This window comes from Trachemys scripta, chromosome 7 (genome assembly GCF_013100865.1).
Source record: "Trachemys scripta elegans isolate TJP31775 chromosome 7, CAS_Tse_1.0, whole genome shotgun sequence".
Taxonomy (NCBI): Eukaryota; Metazoa; Chordata; order Testudines; family Emydidae; genus Trachemys; species Trachemys scripta.
The window spans coordinates 60,070,001-60,091,094 of record NC_048304.1 but is presented as its reverse complement, the minus strand read 5'-3'; the positions used below and the strand labels follow the sequence as shown (position 1 = coordinate 60,091,094).

Below are 21,094 nucleotides of genomic sequence, written 5' to 3'. Positions count from 1 at the left end.
TGACCCCCTCAAGTGATAACATTTGTGGTGTTAGATGATTTTTTGATCTTCTCCCATCTTCTCAAATCCTTTTTTTCATTCTTATCTCATTTAGCCTTCCATCTAAATACCTAAGTTAAGAATCTCATCCCAAATTTGTGTAATGATCAGTAAAACCAGAGTAGTCATTTATAAGGAGTTTGTAGACCTGAGTGTCAGTAGGCCAGAGTGTTCCAAAATATCCTTCATTCAAGGAAGGAAAACAGAATTACAAAAGGAAGTGTAAGAGAGTGCACTGTATGAACTGTCCCCATGCTATCAGTAGCTACATTTCTATACTCAACCTCTGCTCCACTCAACACTCATGTTACGGGGGTGGGGGCGGGAATCAGTAATGTTGGTCCTCCCTTGAATAACTAGTACACAAATGCTTCAACCGCCTTGGTGTTTCCCTTTAAATGACTTATGTTTTTAAGTCTATCTTGCTTCATTTCTTTCACCCTCATGGCCTTTCAGTTTAAACTGTGTTTGTTTTAATTCAGTATAATTCCTGCTTGCACTATTACATATTGTTATAAAAAAGCATATCCTAAAATCAATCTCAATCTGGCCTCCCAACTCCGACCTTCTTGATTTTTCATTTTATATTCTTTCGTTAATCTGTGTTTAAATTGGGACGTATTCTACATGACTATTCGTTCTGTTTCCAGTCTTTCACTTTGAATTGTAATTGCACTGGTATCCTCTTCTAGTAACACACTGCTACGTCCTACTCTCTGAGACAGATCTTGTTTCTTTGCCTTCCTTTTTTTGACGTCTGTCAGCTTTTTTCTTATTTAAAGAGGATGAATTCTGTTAAATGAATTTCTGGTTGTATATAAAGTAAACAAGCTTTAACAGACCTAACTGCTCATCTCTTGTAGTGGAGCATAAATCCCATGCATCATCAATTACAAGCCTAATCTTCCAATTAAGTTCAAATGGTATACCTTACTAGATGCCTACCTGTTAGAGTTCCCCCTTTCTGAAGGGATAATAAATATTTGAATGTTAGAGCAGCTTCCCAAGTTATTTCTGACAGTATTTTTAAAAATACATGAAATAAAATACCCTGTAATTACCATGTCTATCAGTTTAATTAGAAATGCTTTAGCATTGCATAAAGAATGAATTTGTCACATATAATGTCTAAGTGCATCAAAAATGCATGACCTTGTAAATACAGCACTCATGTAAAACACACATGCAGCATGTTACTGTAACTAGTATTAGAACCTTGCCAAATGATTATTTCATGAGTACTTTCTGTTATGATCTGTATTATCAAACATTTGCCATGTTTTTTTCCTTGTTGTAGGTACCAGCAGACAGGTGTTAGGTGGCTCTGGGAATTGCACTGCCAGCAGGCAGGAGGAATTCTGGGAGATGAGATGGGATTGGGCAAGACCATCCAGATAATTGCCTTCTTGGCAGGTCTGAGCTACAGCAAGATCAGGACTCGTGGTTCAAATTACAGGCAAGTGCTCCTCTGCAGACTGTCAGTCTGTGGAGCTCAATTAATATTTCATCAGATGTATTGCTGGTGGAGGAGGGTCCTGTGAATTATTAATGACATTTCAATTACATTATTCCTTTAATTCTTTTAGTGGGGGACATCAAAGGAAATTTTTTACGAGACAATGGAGCTGTAGGGCAGGAAAAATTAAACATGTAACACTTTTAATGAATTCCAGGCATTGATGCTTCATTTTGCAGATGAGCCACACTAGATATTTTGGGTCAATACAATGTCTAAGGTTAGCTTACACAAATGGATTGTTTACAAACTCAATTACGTTAATATCAATAGTTTACACAATATGGAATTTTAAATTAGATGTAATACCTTTAGTTCCATTTATTAAATTTTACATTAAAATATTTGTTCTGGCAAGACACCAGGTGAATGCTTTACAGGAAGTAACAAACATATTCAGGATGAAAGAGCTTCTGATGGGTAACAGAGCATCCTTGCAGAATCTTTTTTAAGACCAGAACAGATAAATCTACATCTGTGTTTTCTTCTGAAAGCCATTCTTTAGGTTGACCAGACTTCCATATCACACCCCTTATTACTCCTTCCATGTATCACTGAGTAGTACCTAAAGAAGGAATTTACTCTTATCTGTGGATGAGACAGCTTACCAGAAGAAGATTCTTTAAATCCTGGAATACCAAGTGCATGCATAATACTACTAATACTTTGTAGTTCTATAGCACCTTCTATCTTAGGATCTCAAATTACTAAATAGGATTTACTAAGAGAAGAAAATAAGTAATGAAAAGTGATTTTCAAACTGAATTAAATCTTTTCTTTGTTTAAAGAATACTTAACATGGACATAAATACTGTTAAAATGACTTACAAAATATAGCATCTTTCTAGAACGATCTTACCCGCCAGTAGCTTTACTAGCTGGGAAGAGGACACAAGTATAGAAAACATTGCTACTCTCCCCCACCTAGAGCTGGGCAAATAACTGATTTTTTTTGGTTCACTGGGATTTCCAAAAAATCAAAAATAATTCACTACAACCAGAACCAAAGCCAAAAATTGTGGTAAATGTCAGCAAATCAAAAGTCAATTTTAAGTTAAATTTTAAGCATGTCATTTGACTTGAACCACTTTGTTTTGGGGCCTTTTTAAAAGTCTAGATTCACAAAACAGGAGGAGGTGGTGGTGTCCGTCCCTTCCTTTATAACTTTTTAGCCCAGTCTTTAGAGCATTCACTTGGGATATGGGAGATTATGGTTCAAATTCCCCATCTGCCCAATGTGGAGCAGGGATTTGAGCTTGGGTCTCCTACTCACAGCAGAGTGCCCTAATTTCTGGACTGTAGAGTAATCTAGGGCAGGTGTCTTCTCAGTCTCTTCCATTGAGGCTGTTCTACTAGGTGAGCATTCTAATCACCAGGCTATAGTCATTTTTTCTCTCTCTCCCCTCCCTTCCTCCTTGCCCCCACCCACTAGTTACTATTCAAGTAATTTATACAGAGTGGAACAGCTTCAACAGGAGAGATTGAGAGAGACCTGCCCCAGAGGAACTTTGCCATCAGGTTATACAATTGGTGAAGCCCTGTAGTTATTTATTTTCCTGTGCCCTTCCGGACAATGTCAATGGACACGTTAAATTCTGTTGAGATAGGAGAGCTTCTGTTTCGTACATGTGGCAATTTCCTAATATCGTATCCACAAAAATATGTTTACCCAATTGTCTTCAGTGCTGTCTAGTTCATGCCCCAATTTCTTTTTGAAAACAGTTTGCCTTTGCTGAGCAGTAAATACTGATATCTTCAGCTAATACTTGGAGTGCTCATGGTTTTATCACATTTCAGATGCTGTAGAGATGATCTGACCACAATTTTCTCATTGACCTTTGTAGTTGGCGGCAGTGGTAGAGCTGCAAGTACCATAGGAGCATAATTGCTGAAACATCTGCATGGGTTTATTGGCAAAGCATGCTACTAGGAGTCAGGAAACTCAATTGAAGAGCCCATTATCAAATTTTGTTCCCCATGGTAGGTACTTATAGACTATGATCAAGTCACCCTTAACTTTCTCTTTATTAAGCTACATAGTTAGAACTCCTTGAGTCTGTCACTATCAGGTGTGTTTTCTAATATTTAAATCATTCTTGTGGCTTTTCTCTGAACCCTCTCCAATTTATCAACATCCTTCTTGAATTGTGGACACTAGAACTGGAGACCGTATCCCAGCAGTGGTTACACCAGTGCCAAATACAGAGGTAAAATACCCTCTCTGTGCCTCCTCAGGATTCCCCTGTTTATTCATCCAAGGATTTTATTAGCCCTTCTGGCCACAGCATTGCACTGGAAGCTCATGTTCAGCTGATTCTCCACCATGACCCACAAATCTTTTTCAGAGTTGATGTGGCCCAGGATTGAGTCCCCTATCCTGTAAGTATGAAGTATATACTTGGCATGACAGATTTGACAGAGAGATCAGGTTTCAATAAAGACAATAATGGCTGGACCAATGTTCCTGGTAAATGAGGCCCCTACATGAGTCACCTCTATAAACCCTGGAGGCCTCATGGCTACAGGCAAGACAGATTCACGATATCCATGTGACAAGCTCCCTCTGAGATTGCTCTGCTTGGGGGAAGTCTATAGAGAATTTACAATGCAGAAAGGACTTTCAGATATCTGATTCCAATCATGGGAGGGGAAGCCCACAGAGAGGGACATTGTAATGAGGGTACTAGAAGCAAAATTTTCCAAATTGGGTGTCGTAGGTTGTGCCCTAAATAGAAGTTGCCTCATTTTCAGAGGTGCAGAGCAACCCCAGCTTCCACGAAGTAAAGATTCAAGAACCTAACTATAGACGCCAAGGGTTGAAAATGCTGGCATAAGTCTCTTCAGGAATCCACACTTCACATAAATGGCCTGGAGATGAGTGCAGCGTTATATGGTGTTTGGGGTTTTGAAGATCTACAGTGAAATCTTGGCCCCATTGAAATCAGTGGGAGTTTTGCCATTGACATCAATGGGACCAGGATTTCACCCCTTAGTATATCAAGAGGTGCATCTGATTCAGACTGACAGTCAGAACACTGATGAGAATATGATAGGGGAGGATGGTGTCTCACTTCCTGTGTTGGAAAGCCCTGCAGGGTGGAATTGGAAACTGTCCCTAAAAGACACTCCTGCGTGTCACTTATTTGATAAGGATGGGCAAAACTATTGCAGACAGACTGAGCCTACCATAATACACCATCAAGAGTGGTCCTGGATAAAAGGCTGGGGAAGTATCTCTGTCACATCTCTGAATACAAAGTTACTAATTTACTACATAAGAAACCAGACTCGGAGACTCATACCATAGTGGCCATAAATGTCTTCCCTTGTCTGTGTACTTGGACCATCACATAAGCCATACCCTCCCTCTGCCTCCCTACTTCCTCTGGCCTATTAGTTACTGACTGACACAGAATTAGTTCTTACTTGGCAGTTGCTGATTGCATCAGAATGAGGACCTCAGCATGCATGAGCAGACAAACATGTTCCTTCTCTCCATGATACCCTGGGATCTTATAAGCATGGCTCCTGATAGGGTAGACATTGAAGAGGTTGCTGTTTCTGAGCAGGTGTCCAAGTGATTCTAGCTGCCCAGAAGGCATCTATTGGAAGGGCATATAATTTCAACTGGAAAAGGTTTGTGAACTGGAGTGAAAAGACCTAGGGGTGGATCATTTTATTTATCTCCCAAAAAACTTTACCAGCCTTCTTTGCCCTTCTCAGTCTTGGTTACAGATCCCACCCATCAGAGTTTATTTGGCTGCTGTTTCATTTGCTGCAGGTAGATACATTTCGCTCTGTTTTCTGTGCAGATTCTGGCAAGACTTCACAAACTCTTTGTTAAAAGGACCCTTGTCCTTCATCTGGAGTGTACTGAGGTCCTTAGAACATCCTCCAGATTTTTCTCTCACTTCTGTCAGATGCATTAAGTCAAACTGTCTCCAAGAGAACCATGTCTAAATGGTCAGCTGTTTGGCTGACTGCATTCTTTGTTGCTTTTCCTCGGCAGGCCTGCTAAGGCACAGTTATATTAATCACATGAGTCTTGAATATCATTTTGATGCATTTCACTTTCTCTCTGAAGCTGTCTCTGCACTTTGAGGAGGAGGTGTAATTCCCAGCTCAAGAAGACGTACTCTCACTAGCTTTGATTGAGCCAGTGTGTTAAAAATAGAGTGTATCTCTGGTGGCTGGAAGGGCTAGCCATCTGAGTGTGTCTCTATCATCTTAGAGAGGTATTTACTCAAGAAGGCTAGCAGTTTATAGTGCCATGGTTACACTGTTGTATTCCCTTGACATGGGAATCACACCTCCAGCTCAAAGTCTAGACAACCTTAGAGGCAGGGAAGGGCCTGCTGTACCCTTTCAGCTGGGGCACCCACTGCCTGCCAGTGAAGAAAGTGAGTAACTTTGCAAGTCTAGTAATTCACTGGGAGGTGGATTCAAGAGTTAAGAATCTCTTATAATTACAACCCTCTGAGTACAAGATTTACAGGTCAGTAGTTTTCCTTTTTTCCCCTCCGACCTCTTCAGATAGCTAGAATGGATTTTCTCCAAACCGCCAAAACAGTCCATCTCGATTGAAACCAAGCATGAGAAACTAGCTGCTGTGGTAATTTTCAGAGAGTGATAATCCACTGAATATGAATGTTTAAAGGCAAAGTTCCTTCTCAATACTGTCGGTAGTGTCCTAACAGCACTGAAGATCTTCAGTAGTTTTATATTAAGTAGGCATCTGATAACTACTTTGGCTTGTATTACAAGTCTTGCTTTTTATGCTACGGTTGAACAAATCAGAAAAAGTAAGATTTCATTAGATCATTGATGAGCAGTTTAATTTCTGTTTGAAGTTTACAAAGCAGAATGCCACATTGAGCCTAGGGAAACAAAAAGCCAGCCCTGAAATTTGGGGCTAGAAATGAAAACCTGCCTGCCTTCAGTAGGAATCCTTTGAGTGCTGCAGCCAGTGCTGATAATAAGCAGCAGACTCAAATCAATTAACCATCAATATTCATATCCTGTGATCCATAATGAAAGAGTATGGTATATTGGATTATAGCTCAGATCTCTCATTAATATCGTATTGTGGGGAAAAGGCTTCAATAAAAGAATGTGTGGTATATTAACCCAAGAAGTAAATCAATTGTGAATGAAAGTGCCCAGAAGAACATAGTATCTCTTGACATTAAAACAGTCGTCTTTTGAGAGCCAAAGAACAAGCCAGGTTGCACTTCTCTCCCTCTCTCTTCATTGGAAGCTGTTTGTGAGTTCCGATTCAGTTTGTTTCCATAGTTTTAGCTCTTTTTGTTTTTAAACTGTGTTTGAACTCTTTGAAAACTTGAAATTGGGTGAAACTTGCTTGGGTTTGGGTTATATCAGGCCTCCAAACTTTGCCCAGGTTTGTGAACCCAGTGAACAAACCAAAACTGATTTTTTTTTTTTAGATGAACCCCCTTTTTTCATGCGAGTTCTAGGGAGGGATTCAGTTTCAACTCATTGTTTTACATGTTTTTGATCAGAAGCTTTCTTGCCTGTGTGTTACTTTGAAATGAACTTCCAGGGAAGGGTGGGTGGGTCGCAAACATCTGTGAAGTGGAACAGATTACAAAACCCCTGCAAACCAAAACTGACAAACTTTACACAGCTTGGGAGATTTTTGGTTTGGAGTTTTGAGTTTGCAGCACTGGTAGAGAGGAGTTATGCCAATGCTACCCAAGTGCTATACCTTGTTTTCTGAATGCATTTTAAATACCATTTCAGCTGCTCAAGTCGAGCTGTCTACTTCAATTGTCAAACATGCTCTTTGGGCCCATTTGCACTGGTTAGCTAAACCCATGCGGTTTTAAAGAAACTGCTGAAGTATGAGTGTAAAGGGGACAAAGGATTATCAGTGTCCAAAAGGGATTATGGGGTTACAGAGCGATATAAATGTCAGAGAATTACATTAATTAGGGATTATTCTAAACTAGTTGAGTCTGGTTGTTTATAATGAGGAGCCTGTGTTCTTTCTGCTGTTTTTTGAGTAAACATTTGAATAGCCTGTCACTTTATTTACTTTGCATGGAGCTTTTCAGATTTAAGGGGAAAAAAGCCATGGTTCCTGCCTGAGGAGTTTAAAGTCTGAAGAAGGATCGTCCAGTGGTTAGGGCAGTAGATTAAGATGTGGTCAGCCTGGGTTCAAGTCCCAACTCTGCTACAGACTTCCTGTCTGACCTTAGGCAAGTCACTTAGTCTCTCTGTGCCTCCATTCCCCATCTTTATTCCTCACTGTGGGGAATAATAGCCTTTCCCTAACTCACTGTGGTGTAGTGAGCATAATTAGGAGATTGTGATGTACTCAGACACCACAAGCTAGGGCCATGAAAGTACCTAAAACAGACTAATTAGATATAGAGAGAGCCTGAAGATAGCAAAGAATGAGGGTAGGGAGAAGGGGCACAGGAATTAAAACAAATAGGTGTATTGTAGCAGGTGAATCTCATACATTCTGCTTTTTTTTTTTTCATAGACTGAGGTGGGGAAGGAGGAGAAAGAAACATCACAGTAATGGAAGCTGGTGATGGAGAGCAAGGAGGGGAGCAAGGGCTATTAGTGCACAGACATTTTTCCACATAGAGGGAGCTGAGGCTGGGGGAAGAAAGAAGTGGAGAAATGAAGCTAGAACGAGCAGGATCTCTTGTCATTCTGGAAACCTATGCGTTAAATAACCAGAATCCTTCATAAAATGTCCCCAGTCTCTGAAACACTGTTATCCTTTTTTTGTGGCTATTCTAGTTTATTTCCTTCCTGGCTATTTATCAGTAATCTAGAGGTGTTTAGTGATTTCTCTTCAGTCTCTCACAGATAATACCTCTTGAAATGCACATGATTTTCCACAACAGTTTTGCATGACTTGAAAATACAGATGTGTGTGATTATGATAAAGATGACTTATGTATGTACGTATGTATATGTGTATGTATGTTGATGTTTCAAGGTAGAGAATATTTTAACAGTAAAACAGTATCATTTTGGGTTGAGATTTTTCCTGCTGTTGTATCTTCTCTATGATAGTCTGTCAGTGTTTCTACCTGGACTAACCCTGTGTGTCTCTTGTTTAAAAAAAAAAAAAAAAAAAAAAGAGAGAGAGAGAGAGAGAGATAAAGTATTTTCCTTCTGAAGAGCAGGATAGCTATGAATTCAACTATATCTTCCTGGAGTTTGTTCCTAACAGTGTGTGTGTGTGTGTGTGTGTGTATATATATATATATATATATATATATATATATATATATATGAGAGAAGCCAGGGAAGTTCTAATCCTAGCTCTGACACTGACTTCATCTGTAGATTTTGGCAGATCATTTTGCCTGTCTGCCTCAGTATCCCCATTTCTAAAATGGGGGTCTGATACTACCTCATAGGGTGTTGAGGTAGTTTCTTATAAAGAGCTTGAATATGAAATGTGATCTAATTGTGTGCCTTTAATAAAAAGGATACAAGACAGAGCCCAAAAGTAGTCAGAACTCCAAGTATTTTTGGTTTTAAAGTTGTATATTCTTTATTACCAACATAATGCAAAATGTTAGTGTATAATGATGTGGGCAAACTCTTTTTTCACGAAATGATCACTTTCATATCTGACCTCTCAGTCCTTTTTCTGAAAGGAAACCTGCATAACCCTTTCAAAAGACGAGCCTGGGAGCTTAAATTCATAACTGTGCCAGACACTAAAAATCATATAATAGAGATACTTTTTATGTCTCATTGCACCAATCTGTAACCCTCTAACCCTCCTTTGCCCTATGACTGCAGTGCTGTTAATTGTCCACTTCATCTTGAATGGTCTCTTGCAACATGTGTTACCTCCTTATCTTGTATTTAGCTGTGTCACTGTTTACCTTCCAGACCTGAAGAAGAGTTCCCTGGAGCTTGAAAGGTTGTTTCTTTCACTAACGGAAGTTGGTGCAATAAAAGTCCTTACCTCATCCACACTGTGTATAATAAGATGCTTGAGAGAATATAAGCCCCCATTTGTTTTTAGCCAGCATGCAAGTAAAAAATGTTGGCAGTTGATAATTTCGGTTCTTTTAAAGAGACATTGTGCATCCTAAATCTGATTTGCATTACCACAGTACTCTTTTACCGTTCTGTTTGGAGCTTTTCTATTTCTGTATTTATATGGATAAATGCATCCATTAACTGTTCAACTGTTGTAGCTGTACCCTTTACCCCTTTCATCATGCTTTAAAAAAAAAATGCCAATCAATTTCCTTAGCTTGCGTATTCTACTTGAACTATTGAGTGTCTGTTGGTTACTTTAATGAGTCACTTAATATAGCGTATTTATTTCACATTTGTTTTCTTCCTGAATGTTTTATTTTAGGTTTAAAGGTTTGGGCCCAACGGTGATTGTGTGTCCAACCACAGTGATGCATCAGTGGGTGAAAGAATTCCACAGTTGGTGGCCTCCCTTTAGAGTTGCAGTTCTACATGAAACTGGCTCTTACACCAACAAAAAGGTAGCATTTGAAAAGTGTGTGTGTGTGTACTTTGTGTTATCTCAGTATATAGGGTTGTATATCCATTATTCCTGAAGATTTGTGTATTTGCTTCTTTTTTTTTTTTAATTGTTTTATCCTTTAAAACATTCTCAGTGATGTGCATAGATTCTCTGGGAAACACAACGAAAAAAAGTGATGACTAAACCGTAATGTAACCAAGAACTTTGTATTGGTCTTAACATTAACGCATGCTTCCATAGTAAGCAGTGCTCTCGCACAGAATTTATTGTTCGCCGTGCCATAGCTCACAATACTCCGACATACTAAAAACCATCCCAGACCCCTTCCAGTGTACCCTGGAGGAAGGGAATCCTTCTTGACCCCCATGTCTGAGGACTAGTTTAACCATGTGCATGTGAGTAAGAATTCCCATACCATGTCATCTAACCCTGTTCACACCCTTCTGTGTTGATGGCCATGTAATATTCAACATGTCTGTCTTGAATCTTGGCACATTAGATTCTTCTACCTCCAGAGGCAAAAAATTCCGAACACAGCTCATGCTCTTGACGGAGGGAGAGAGTTGTCCTTGCATCAGTTTAACCTAAACTTTTGTCATCTGAGTTTAATTCCCAGGAGTCCACATTTTCCTTTTGCTCTGTTCAAAATCAATGCAGTCCTCTCTAGGTACTTTTGCAGTGTAATACAAGCCCACATGCACATGGTGAGCACAAATAAATTGCTCTTCTTCAAATTTTAGAGTCTGAAGGCTCAATCCAGAAAGGTGCTGAGCATTGTCAACTCCCTCTGAGTTAAGTGTAGTCTTGATCATTTAAGTAACTCTTTTCTGTATATTCCCGTAGAGGTAAGGTGCTCTCAAGTAAGTGTTCACCATTGTGCAAGGCCATGGTGTAATTGTTTCCTTTGCCTTGTATATAATTAGAAAACAGCGTATGAAATTATTAGCCTTCTTTTCTGCGAATGATCAGTGTATCTAAGAACCTATTTGTGTACAGACTACTGGTACTGGAGAATTCTTTCATTGTGCTATCCTGCATCAGAAAAGCCTTGATCCAATCTTTAATTCATTCCACCTTACACACACACACGTCCACTTTTTTTTTATTTATTTGGTCATTATCTCAGTTTAAATCAATGAGTCCCACTCCCTTAGAGCAGTGACAGTGTAACTTTTTTCTCTGACAATGTCTCTGCTACTCTTTCACTTCTGGAGTAACCTTTAATTTTATAAAATTGTATTCCATTTCTCAAACTGATGAAATCCGTTTCACATGAAGTTTCAGTATTTGGTACTTGTCGGAAAGAAAATGAGAAGAATATTTAGATTTGTTTTCAGGCGCTTAAGTGAGTTTGCAGAATTCAGTAAATGATTTTAAAATTTCTCTTTAAATATTTATTGAATTTCTTGTAATAATATTACAGTGGTATGGCTCTTAATTGCATTTGATTAAATGTATTATGAAATAATCGATACAATTACAGTACACAGCAAAAAATGAACAGCTCACTGAGAAATGTGCTAATAGCTTCCTGTTGCTCAATTAACTCAGTGTCTTCATTCAAGCCCTAAAAGTCTACTGACCACAGTAATATGCTTGCATGTTTTCCTAAATTAAATCATGCATACTTATTTTAGTGTTTTTGTTAATTAATGAACCTGTCTAACTTACACAGAATTTCCACTAGTAGGGAGAGAGGTACACTGAAGACTTCAGGACTCCCAACTCTGTCCCACCATCTAAATAATCAACAGTTCAAATACCCTCTGCTGATGTCTCTTTAAATATTTTTATTTATGTTACCGTAGCACCTGGAGCCTTAGGTATGGACAGGCACCCCATTGTGAAAGGTGCTATACAAACACAAAACAAAAAGACACTCCCTGCTCCAAGAAACTTACAGTCTAAGGGCTAGTCTACACTGGCAACGCTTGTGGTTTGTGTGGTCGTGGCTCTAAAAATCCCATCTCCACGAGGGACGTAGTAGTTCCCAGCGCTGGTGCACTGTCTACACAGATGCTTTACAGCGCTGAAACTTGCTGCGCTCAGGGGGGGTGCCTTTTCACACCCCTGAGCAAGAAAGTTGCAGCGCTGTAAATTGCCAGTGTAGACAAGCATAAGTATAAGACAAGAAACAACAGATGGATACAGACAGATGGGGGGCAAGGGGAGATTACAAGTAAACAATGAGGCAATAGTGATCAGCAGGTTAGGCAGTGGCTTCTGTACAACAAAAGCAATAATGGCACTCTGCACCTTGGAGCCCTGAAAGAGAATGTCTTACGCTAGGGTGTCAAGGAAAATCAGCATGGTCTAAAACTCATACATTGCTCATGGCTATGGCTAGGTCTACACTACGGGGGGGGGGGGGGGGGGGGGGGGGGCGGTCGACCTAAGATACGCAACTTCAGCTATGTGAATAGCGTAGCTGAAGTTGCGTATTTTAGGTCAACTTACCTGGCTGTGAGGACGGCAGCGAGTTGACCGCTGCCGCGCCGCCGTCGACTCCGCTTCCGCCTCTTGCCACTGTGGATTTCCGGAGTCGACGGCAGAGCCATCAGGGATTGATTTTATCACGTCTTCAGTAGATGCGATAAGTCGATCTCCAATACATCGATTGCTACCCGCCAATCCGGCGGGTAGTGAAGACGTGCCCTATATGCCACAGTTTTTCCTACTCACTCCATAGCCAAAAAAGGATCAGTTTATGTGTCTAATTAAATTAAATCCCTTCATAAAATCTGTGTTGGCACTTCATTGGTCTTGGAGTGAAGGAGTCTGTTACTGTTACGATTTCATTAAAACAAATACAATTTACAACATCGTGAAATCTGATCCTGCAAAATAAGTAGTTCTTTAGGCTTGTTCTTTCCTATTTCAAATTCTTCCTCAATACGCACTTACTCTGAAGCCTGTCAGTGCTGACCTACCACCTACAGAAGGTTTACACAACAGTAATGCAGTGATTCCATCTCCAGATCACCTGTGACCTTAAATATAGTTTGCTATTCATCTGTTCAGATTGTATAGTGTTTGATTCAAGGATCTTGCTGCCCCTTTGTGCTGACAATACTGAGTTCAGTAAATAAATATGAATATTGTGATGAGAGATAAGCAGGTTTGCTTACTTAAAGATGAAATTGAAGTGATAAAAAGTAAAATCAGAGTTCTCCTGTTCTCTCAGTACAACCCAGAGGTGTTTGATTCTTAAATGACAGTTCTAGGACTGGCTTATTAATCTAGCGGTATATCGTAATGTGTTACCATGTGACACGTGAGTTTTGAGCTTGATACTTTTGCTTTTCAGACAAACAGGATCTGGGAGCCCTGCAGTGGTAGCATACTCTGCTCCTGATCGGGAGGGACCAGTGGTGGGCTACCTGTGGCCCATCAGGGTAATCCGCTGTCAGGCTGCCAGACCATTTGTTTAAGTTTGCACAGCTGCCCACAGCTCCCAGTGGTTTGCCGTTCCTGCCCAATGGGGGCTGCGGGAAGCGGTGTGGGTGCAAATGTAACCAACGGTCTGCCAACAGATTACCCTGACGGGCCACAGGTTGCCCACCATTAGGAGGGACCCTTTACTCCCTAAGCTGGCAGAGATGAGAATGCTGTGGGTCCGTGCAGAGTGATTAATGGCTCCTCTGAATTAACCAGAGGTTACAGGAAAAGTAACAAGTTCCAGGGGACGCTGCAGTCAGATGCCCTTGGCCAGAAGAACATTCACAACAGTAGTCTTATAAGAGGCGCTCTGGGATGCATGAGAGGGCAAATGACTCCCAAGAAGCCAAAAATATTCAGCTCCTACAGCTGATGAATAAAATTTAGCTATATGGCAAAAAAAAATTGAATAGGAATTGACATGGCCTTTTGGACATGGTAGTAACTGCAAAGTATACCTAAGGCCTTGTCTTCACTTACCGGAGGGTCCGGCGGCACGCAATCGATGTGCTGGGATCGATTTATCGCGTCTGGTTAAGACGCGATAAATCGATCCCGGAAGTGTTCGCAGTCGGCGCCGGTACTCCAGCTCGCCGAGAGGAGTACGCGGCATCGACGGGGGAGCCTTCCTGCCGCGTCTGGACCGCGGTAAGTTCGGACTAAGGTACTTCGAATTCAGCTACGTTATTAACGTAGCTGAATTTGCGTACCTTAGTCCGAAGTGGGGACTTAGTGGGGACCAGGCCTAAGAGGCAACAGGACAAGAGTTTTATAAATCTTCAAATGAATCTTGAATTCTTTAACTAGAAGTTGAGAAAATATCTAGATCTACTGTACTATTACTGTTGTACTGCCTTGCATCCTGGGATCTCCAAGAGTTTTACAAACATTAACCCTACTAAACATTTTATTCACTTTACATCTAGTTATACTGTGCCTTTGTAGTTGTCGTCCCCATCCTGGACAATGATCCCTCATTTTCACAGACCTTGGGAGACAGGCCAGTCCTCACCCACAGACAACCCGCCAACCTTAAGCATATTCTCACCAGCAACCACGCACCGCACCATAACAACTCTAACTCAGGAACCAACCCATGCAACAAACCTCGATGCCAACTCTGCCCACATATTTACACCAGCAACACCATCACAGGACCTAACCAGATCAGCCACAACATCACCGGCTCATTCACCTGCACGTCCACCAATGTTATATATGCCATCATATGCCAGCAATGCCCCTCTGCTATGTACATTGGCCAAACTGGACAGTCACTACGCAAGAGGATAAATGGACCCAAGTCAGATATCAGGAATGGCAATATACAAAAACCTGTAGGAGAACACTTCAACCTCCCTGGCCACACAATAGCAGATGTTAAGGTAGCCATCTGACAGCAAAAAACTTCAGGACCAGACTCCAAAGAGAAACTGCTGAGCTCCAGTTCATTTGCAAATTTGACACCATCAGATCAAGATTAAACAAAGACTATGAATGGCTTTCCAACTACAGAAGCAGTTTCTCCTCCCTTGGTGTTCACACCTCAACTGCTAGCAGAGCACCTCACCCTCCCTGATTGAACTAATCTCGTTATCTCCATACTGATTTATACCTGCCTCTGGAGATTTCTATTACTTGCATCTGAAGAAGTGAGGTTCTTACCCACGAAAGCTTATGCTCCCAATACTTGTGTTAGTCTTAAAGGTGCCACAGGACCCTCTGTTGCTTTTTCCATTATCCAAGTCATTAATGCAAATATTGACTATTATCAGACCTAGAACTGATCCCCGGTGGGACCCCACTGGATATGCCCTCCCATTTTCACAGCAAGCCCATTGATAACTATTCTGAGTGTAGTCTTTCAACTAATTATGTACCCACTTTATAGTTTTCACCTAGACTGCAAATCATGTGGAACTGTATCAAAAGCCTTACTAAAATCAAGATATATTACATTTACTGCTTTCCCCCTATGCAGTAACCCAGGAACCCTGTCAAAGGAGGAAATGTAGGTTATTTGGCATGATTTGTTCTTGACAAATCCAGGCTGGGTACTCTTTATAACCCTATTATCCTTTAGATGCTTACAAACTTGTTTAATAATTTGTTTATTTGGGGGCAAAATGAGCCAAGTCATGTGCAAGACTTAACAGATAATACAAGAGAAAGTTTAGTTAACTAAGCAAATCATTAAAATGTACAAACGAGGTTTTGCAGCACAACGATTCTTACTACATGACCAAAGAAGCTGTAAAGTCAAAATGGTCCAATTCAGATCACTCCAACCGTCAAACTTTAAAAACTGCATAACAGACATTTCCTATTGAGAATTTTTATGTGGCATTACAAGACAAGAATTTGAAGTTCAGGAGAAGAAAAAAAAAGCTGTAGTGCTGGTGGCTAAGTTTTGAACTGTATCAGTCAGTCTTGCAAATCTGCTATACTCCTCCTCTCACCCAGGGATAATGTATGTATTTGAAGATATGGGAGGTTAACTTGTTTTTTCTTTACCACCAACACCATTATAAAAGTGGAGCATATAGCTTTCCAGTAGTGCGCTTCGTCACTGGGAAAAGAAGAGGGTTGGAAAGACCTCCCTCACCCAACAAAATTCTGAGTGTATGTCTACACTGCACTCAGTAATTACTGCGGTGGTGCATGTCCACACTACTCTCCTTGGGTCCGTGGTGCACATCCTCACCAGGATCGTTTCCACCAACCTAAGAAGGGCAGTGTGGGAAGCTGTTAAAGCCTCTCAGCTCTGCTAGCAGCTCCCTGCCAGGAGCCCAGCTACCCCCCAGGCTCCCGACAGGCTGCCCCATTCTCTGCCAGAAGCCGGGGGAAGCTGCCTGGGGCTTCCTGCCTCCCCATTCCCCGATGTGAGTGGGGGGGAAGATTCCCGGGGCTTCTTGGCCCTGGGGAATGGGGTCCAGCTGCCCCAGCTCCCGACAGGGAGTGGGAGCATGGAAGTGTACCCAGGCTTCTTGCCCCGACTCCCAGCTGGGAGCGGGGTCCAGCCATCCAGCTCTCCAGTAGAGTGGGGGGCAGCTGGGCTCTAGCTGCCTAGCTTTCTTATCAGTTTCATGGCACCTGCTGTGAAATTGACAGGACAGCAAACAGCGGATGTAAGTAACGGAGTATCTACACAGATACTGCCTTGCCCTAACTACACCACCATAAGCCCTGCGCCTCTTGTGGAGGTGGAGTAGGGCGCTTACATCGGCAGAAGCAAGGCTGTAGTGTAGACACTGACATAATTAGGTCGACATAAGCTACCTTACGTCAACCTAATTGTGTAATGTAGACCAATCTGAGTAACTAAAGCACCCACGCACAGCTTGAAGCACAACCTATTGTTAAAGTTGCAGAGTCATCTTTGTATGTCTAGTCAGTTTGAGGCAGTTGAAGAGCAGGATAGCCCAGATATAAGTGCACAGGAGCATGGTTACATGCCCTCCAAGACAGAAAGGCATGCAGATACTGACATGACAATTTACCATGCAGTGCCAGACTTCGAAATCAAAGTACTGCTAATGTCTCTCTGCAGTGTACCCATAGGCAATTTTTGCTCTATTTATAAATAAATATTTCTTCAGGAAAAAAAAAGCCAAAGGCACCTTGTACTGCAAAGGAAAATGATGTAATCCGTAGAAATGGCTAACTGCAATATAGTTTCACTATTTTAAAAAATTGTCTCTTCAAAAAAGAAATACCTTTCTCTCCACCAGGCTCAATATTTACTGGTCTGGTTTCCTACATAGAGAGCCTGTTTAAAATCTAATATACATGTATGTGACACTGTCTAGAATCTGTACAAGCACCTTCCCACCTGAGAGTCTCTAAGTGCTTTGCGAATGTTAATTAATCCTTGTTCTACTACTGTTACATAGGTATTTTCCTATTGTACAGATAGGGAAACTGAAGTACAGAGGTCACAGAGTCAGTGGCAGAACCAGCTGTAAAACTTCAGTTCAAAGGTAGCCAAGGCCTGGAACTAAATCCCTTTCTCAATATGGAAATAAACTTAAAATGAAGCAACAATAAATAGTGTCCCTTTAAATATGTAATAAGCTCTCTAACTATTTTAATTGCAACTTTTACATTTATTAAAGATTTGTAATGTGTTGTTGAAGCCTTTCCATAGTGCCATTTAGATTGTTTTGGGGGGCATATAGCAAAGAGAGGTTTTATAGGTTGAATTTATGGATCTCTTCTTAATGGTTAGTTATGAGATAGTGAAAAGAGTGCTGGAGAAGGCAGTTTTGATTGACAATAATACATGGTTGAGTAAGCGATTCTATATTTATTGTCCTGGTAGGTTCACACTTGTTTTTTAAATACATATTGAAATCTTGGGGAAATAGTAGCACAGCTTGTTCATGGTCTGTTTTTGTTCAGATTTTTTTCATTCACATACATAGGTTGAATCACAACAAAATCATGCAATATAACACTTAAATATTCAGCAGGAAGAAGAATGTGTTTAGTTAGAGGCATTTCTCCGGTGTGCATCATCAGAAATAGGATACGGCCAAAAAAATCATTGGTTGCTGCTTGTTAAAATGCTGTCCTGTGTTGGACACTAGACACATCTTAATTGGGAGGCCCTAGATAATCAGTCTATCACCCTGATTTAGGAAGAAAGATCATTGTTTCAAGTCTGATAGCAAAAAATACTGTTTTGTATAAAAATGCAGAATTTAAAGGAAAAAAAAGTTTTCTCATTTTGTCATTGTTTCTTGTAGTCTGTGACACCATCTCTTTTAATACCAGAACTTAGAATTTCAAGCCTAATTAACCACTGCTTAACCCTTAGGCATTGGATGAATTTGTCCCCATTAAGCAAAACTTATTCTAATGCTGTCCCAGTTAAGCAGCAGTCATTGCCATGCACTATCATTAGGCTAAATTGGTTCCCTGAGACATCCCAGTAAAGCTAACATTGCTATTAAGTACATCTTAATTTAAGCAAAATAAAGAGTATTATGCGCAGATTGCAAACTAAAGACTATAAATACACCAGCTGATAAAGTAGCATGAATTCCGAAATGCTACAGTATCAGAACAGGATGCATCAAAATTTAACACTGAAACCTCTGAAAACCCTCTTCCTTTTATATTATGTTAAGAACTGTAACTTACGCCGTACACCCTCAAGTATCCGCTAGATACACCGAAATGATAGGTAATAAATGTTGTTTGCTGTGTTTTTCTTCTTTGTCAGCACAAATCATTGTTTATTAAAGATTTAGCTTGAAGGAAATTTTAATTAATTACAGGTTCAGTAAATCCTGACTAGGAATCTGCTGTGCTGTTTACAGTGAATGGCCTTCATGTGCCTATGTTTCACTCCTGTTCTCTCTGCTATCTGACAATGTGATTTATGGCTGTTGTTTTTCTACCAGTCCACTGTTTGCCCTCTAGGAGGGATTGGTCTCCTGAGCCTCCATAATAACAGCAGCACTTTCACAAAACATCTTTTAATGACAACAGTGTAGCATTCTGTAAGTCAGGCTAATTGCAGACATACCCTATTAATTGCAAAAACTAGGAGAGGTTACATATTTTACAAGCTTTTAATTTGAAATCGCCCGAGATGATTTGTCTTAAGTGTTTGGGTAGAGATGTCTACAATATTCTGCGATAGGCCATTACTGAGAATCTAGAACACACAGTTACAGAATACTAGGAATGAATCAGGTGAAGTTAAGTTGTGTGGGCGAATCTGCCTAGGAATACTACTGCTTCTGTAATACAGAATGTTATAAAAAGAGTTCATGTTATGGGAATTAAGGAGCTAATTTCTACTTTTATTTTAACAATTGCATATGTTACACTTATTTCAGTCGATAACATTCAAAGAGTAGAAAATCTAAGGTTGAACTGGAAGAGGTTGGGGGGGGGGCGTTATGTCATGTCTTCAGCTATATAGGGATAAGTTACAATTTTTTTTTTTTTTTTTTTACAGAAAGTGATTGGTGGCTTATCAGATGTTCATCTGAGTCATTAGGGAGGAAAGCAGTGTGTTTAAAAAAAAAAAATTCTGATTTTTAAAAATCACACCTTTGTTTATAAGCTCAAAATCTGCTAGATACATGATCGTTTTTGTTACGTACCAGTTCTGGCCATTGTTTGGCAAACATTTTCATGTTTTCTCCTTGGGAATTTAAAAGATCAGAAGACACCCTGGCTGTCATCTTTTTTTCTTTTCTGTTTTTGTGCTGGTGTCCAAATCTTGCTTCTATTAACATCATTGGGGGAAACTCCCATTGATTTCACTATTGTAGGATTAAGTCCCAGGTCAGCAGTGAATGTGCACAGCTCTTGAAATAGTGTTGAATAGTTACTACAAGCCAGTAAGAGAGCTCTGCATAAAAAGACACTCAGTTACGTGTTAAGATATAATTGGCCAAATGCTGCCACAGATCTGTGGGTGTGTCACCCTGAATTTTCCAAGTCCTGGAGGGCTGAGGCTCACGTATGACTAATTTCTCTTGACTTCCTGAATGCAGATTAAATTGAGAGAAGGTTTAGAAGTTCCAGTTACCTGCTCGTAATTCTTTTCTCAAACTTTCCCCTTACCTTTTTTCTTGATTTTCTTATTTATTGTTAGTCTTCATTTGCCAGACTTTGATCTTCCAATATTTAAAACATCCAACAAAATGGTAATTGGTGGATTTCTTCTTTTTGTTATATTATTTTATTTATTTTGATGTTAATGCCCAAAAGCCAGCTGAGACAGGAGGCCCTATTTTGCTAGGGAGTATACAGACAAAGAATAATAGAGGAAGGAATGCCCAGCAGATAGGGCACTAGCCTGTCACTCAAGAGACCTGAGTTCAGTTCCCTGCTCCACCACAGACTTCCTTGGGCAATCTATTAGGCCTGGTCTACACTACGGGTTTAGGTCGACTTTAGCAGCGTTAAACCGAATTAAGCCTGGACACGTCCACACAACGAGGCCCTTTCTTTCGACTTAAAGGGCCCTTTAAACCGGTTTCTTTACACCACCTCCGACGAGGGGATTAGCGATAAAACCGGCCTTTGCGGGTCGGAATTGGGGTAGTGTGGACGGAATTCGATGTTATTGGCCTCCGGGAGCTATCCCACAGTGCTTCATTGTGACCGCTCTGGACAGCGCTCTCAACTCAGATGCACTGACCAGGTAGACAGGAAAAGACCCGCGAAGGTTTGAATTTCATTTCCTGTTTGCCCAGCGTGGAGAGCACAGGTGACCACGCAGAGCTCATCAGCACAGGTAACCGTCATGGAGTCCTCCCAGGATCGCAAAAGAGCTCCAGCATGGACCGAACGGGAGGTACGAGATCTGCTCGCCATATGGGGAGATGAAGCAGTGATAGCTGAACTCCGTAGCAGTAAAAGAAATGGAAAAGTATTAGAAAAGATCTCCAAGGCCATGAAGGACCGAGGCCATAACAGGGACACACAGCAGTGCCGCGTGAAAATTAAGGAGCTAAGGCAAGCCTACCACAAAGCCAGAGAAGCAAACGGAAGGTCCGGGGCAGAGCCGCAAACTTGCCGCTACTACGCGGAGCTGCATGCGATCCTAGGGGGTGCAGCCACCACTACCCCAA

General features: G+C 40.8%; 1 protein-coding gene across 1 annotated transcript in view; it reads left to right on the top strand.

Moving 5' to 3' along the window:
- ERCC6 (ERCC excision repair 6, chromatin remodeling factor) overlaps positions 1–21,094 on the top strand; it is an 85,114-nt gene that overhangs the window by 31,081 nt on the left and 32,939 nt on the right. Inside the window, exons 6-7 of the mRNA XM_034775387.1 lie at positions 1,337–1,495; positions 9,921–10,056. Of these exons, the coding sequence (XP_034631278.1) occupies positions 1,337–1,495; positions 9,921–10,056 (295 nt within the window). The remainder of the gene's footprint in view (positions 1–1,336; positions 1,496–9,920; positions 10,057–21,094) is intronic.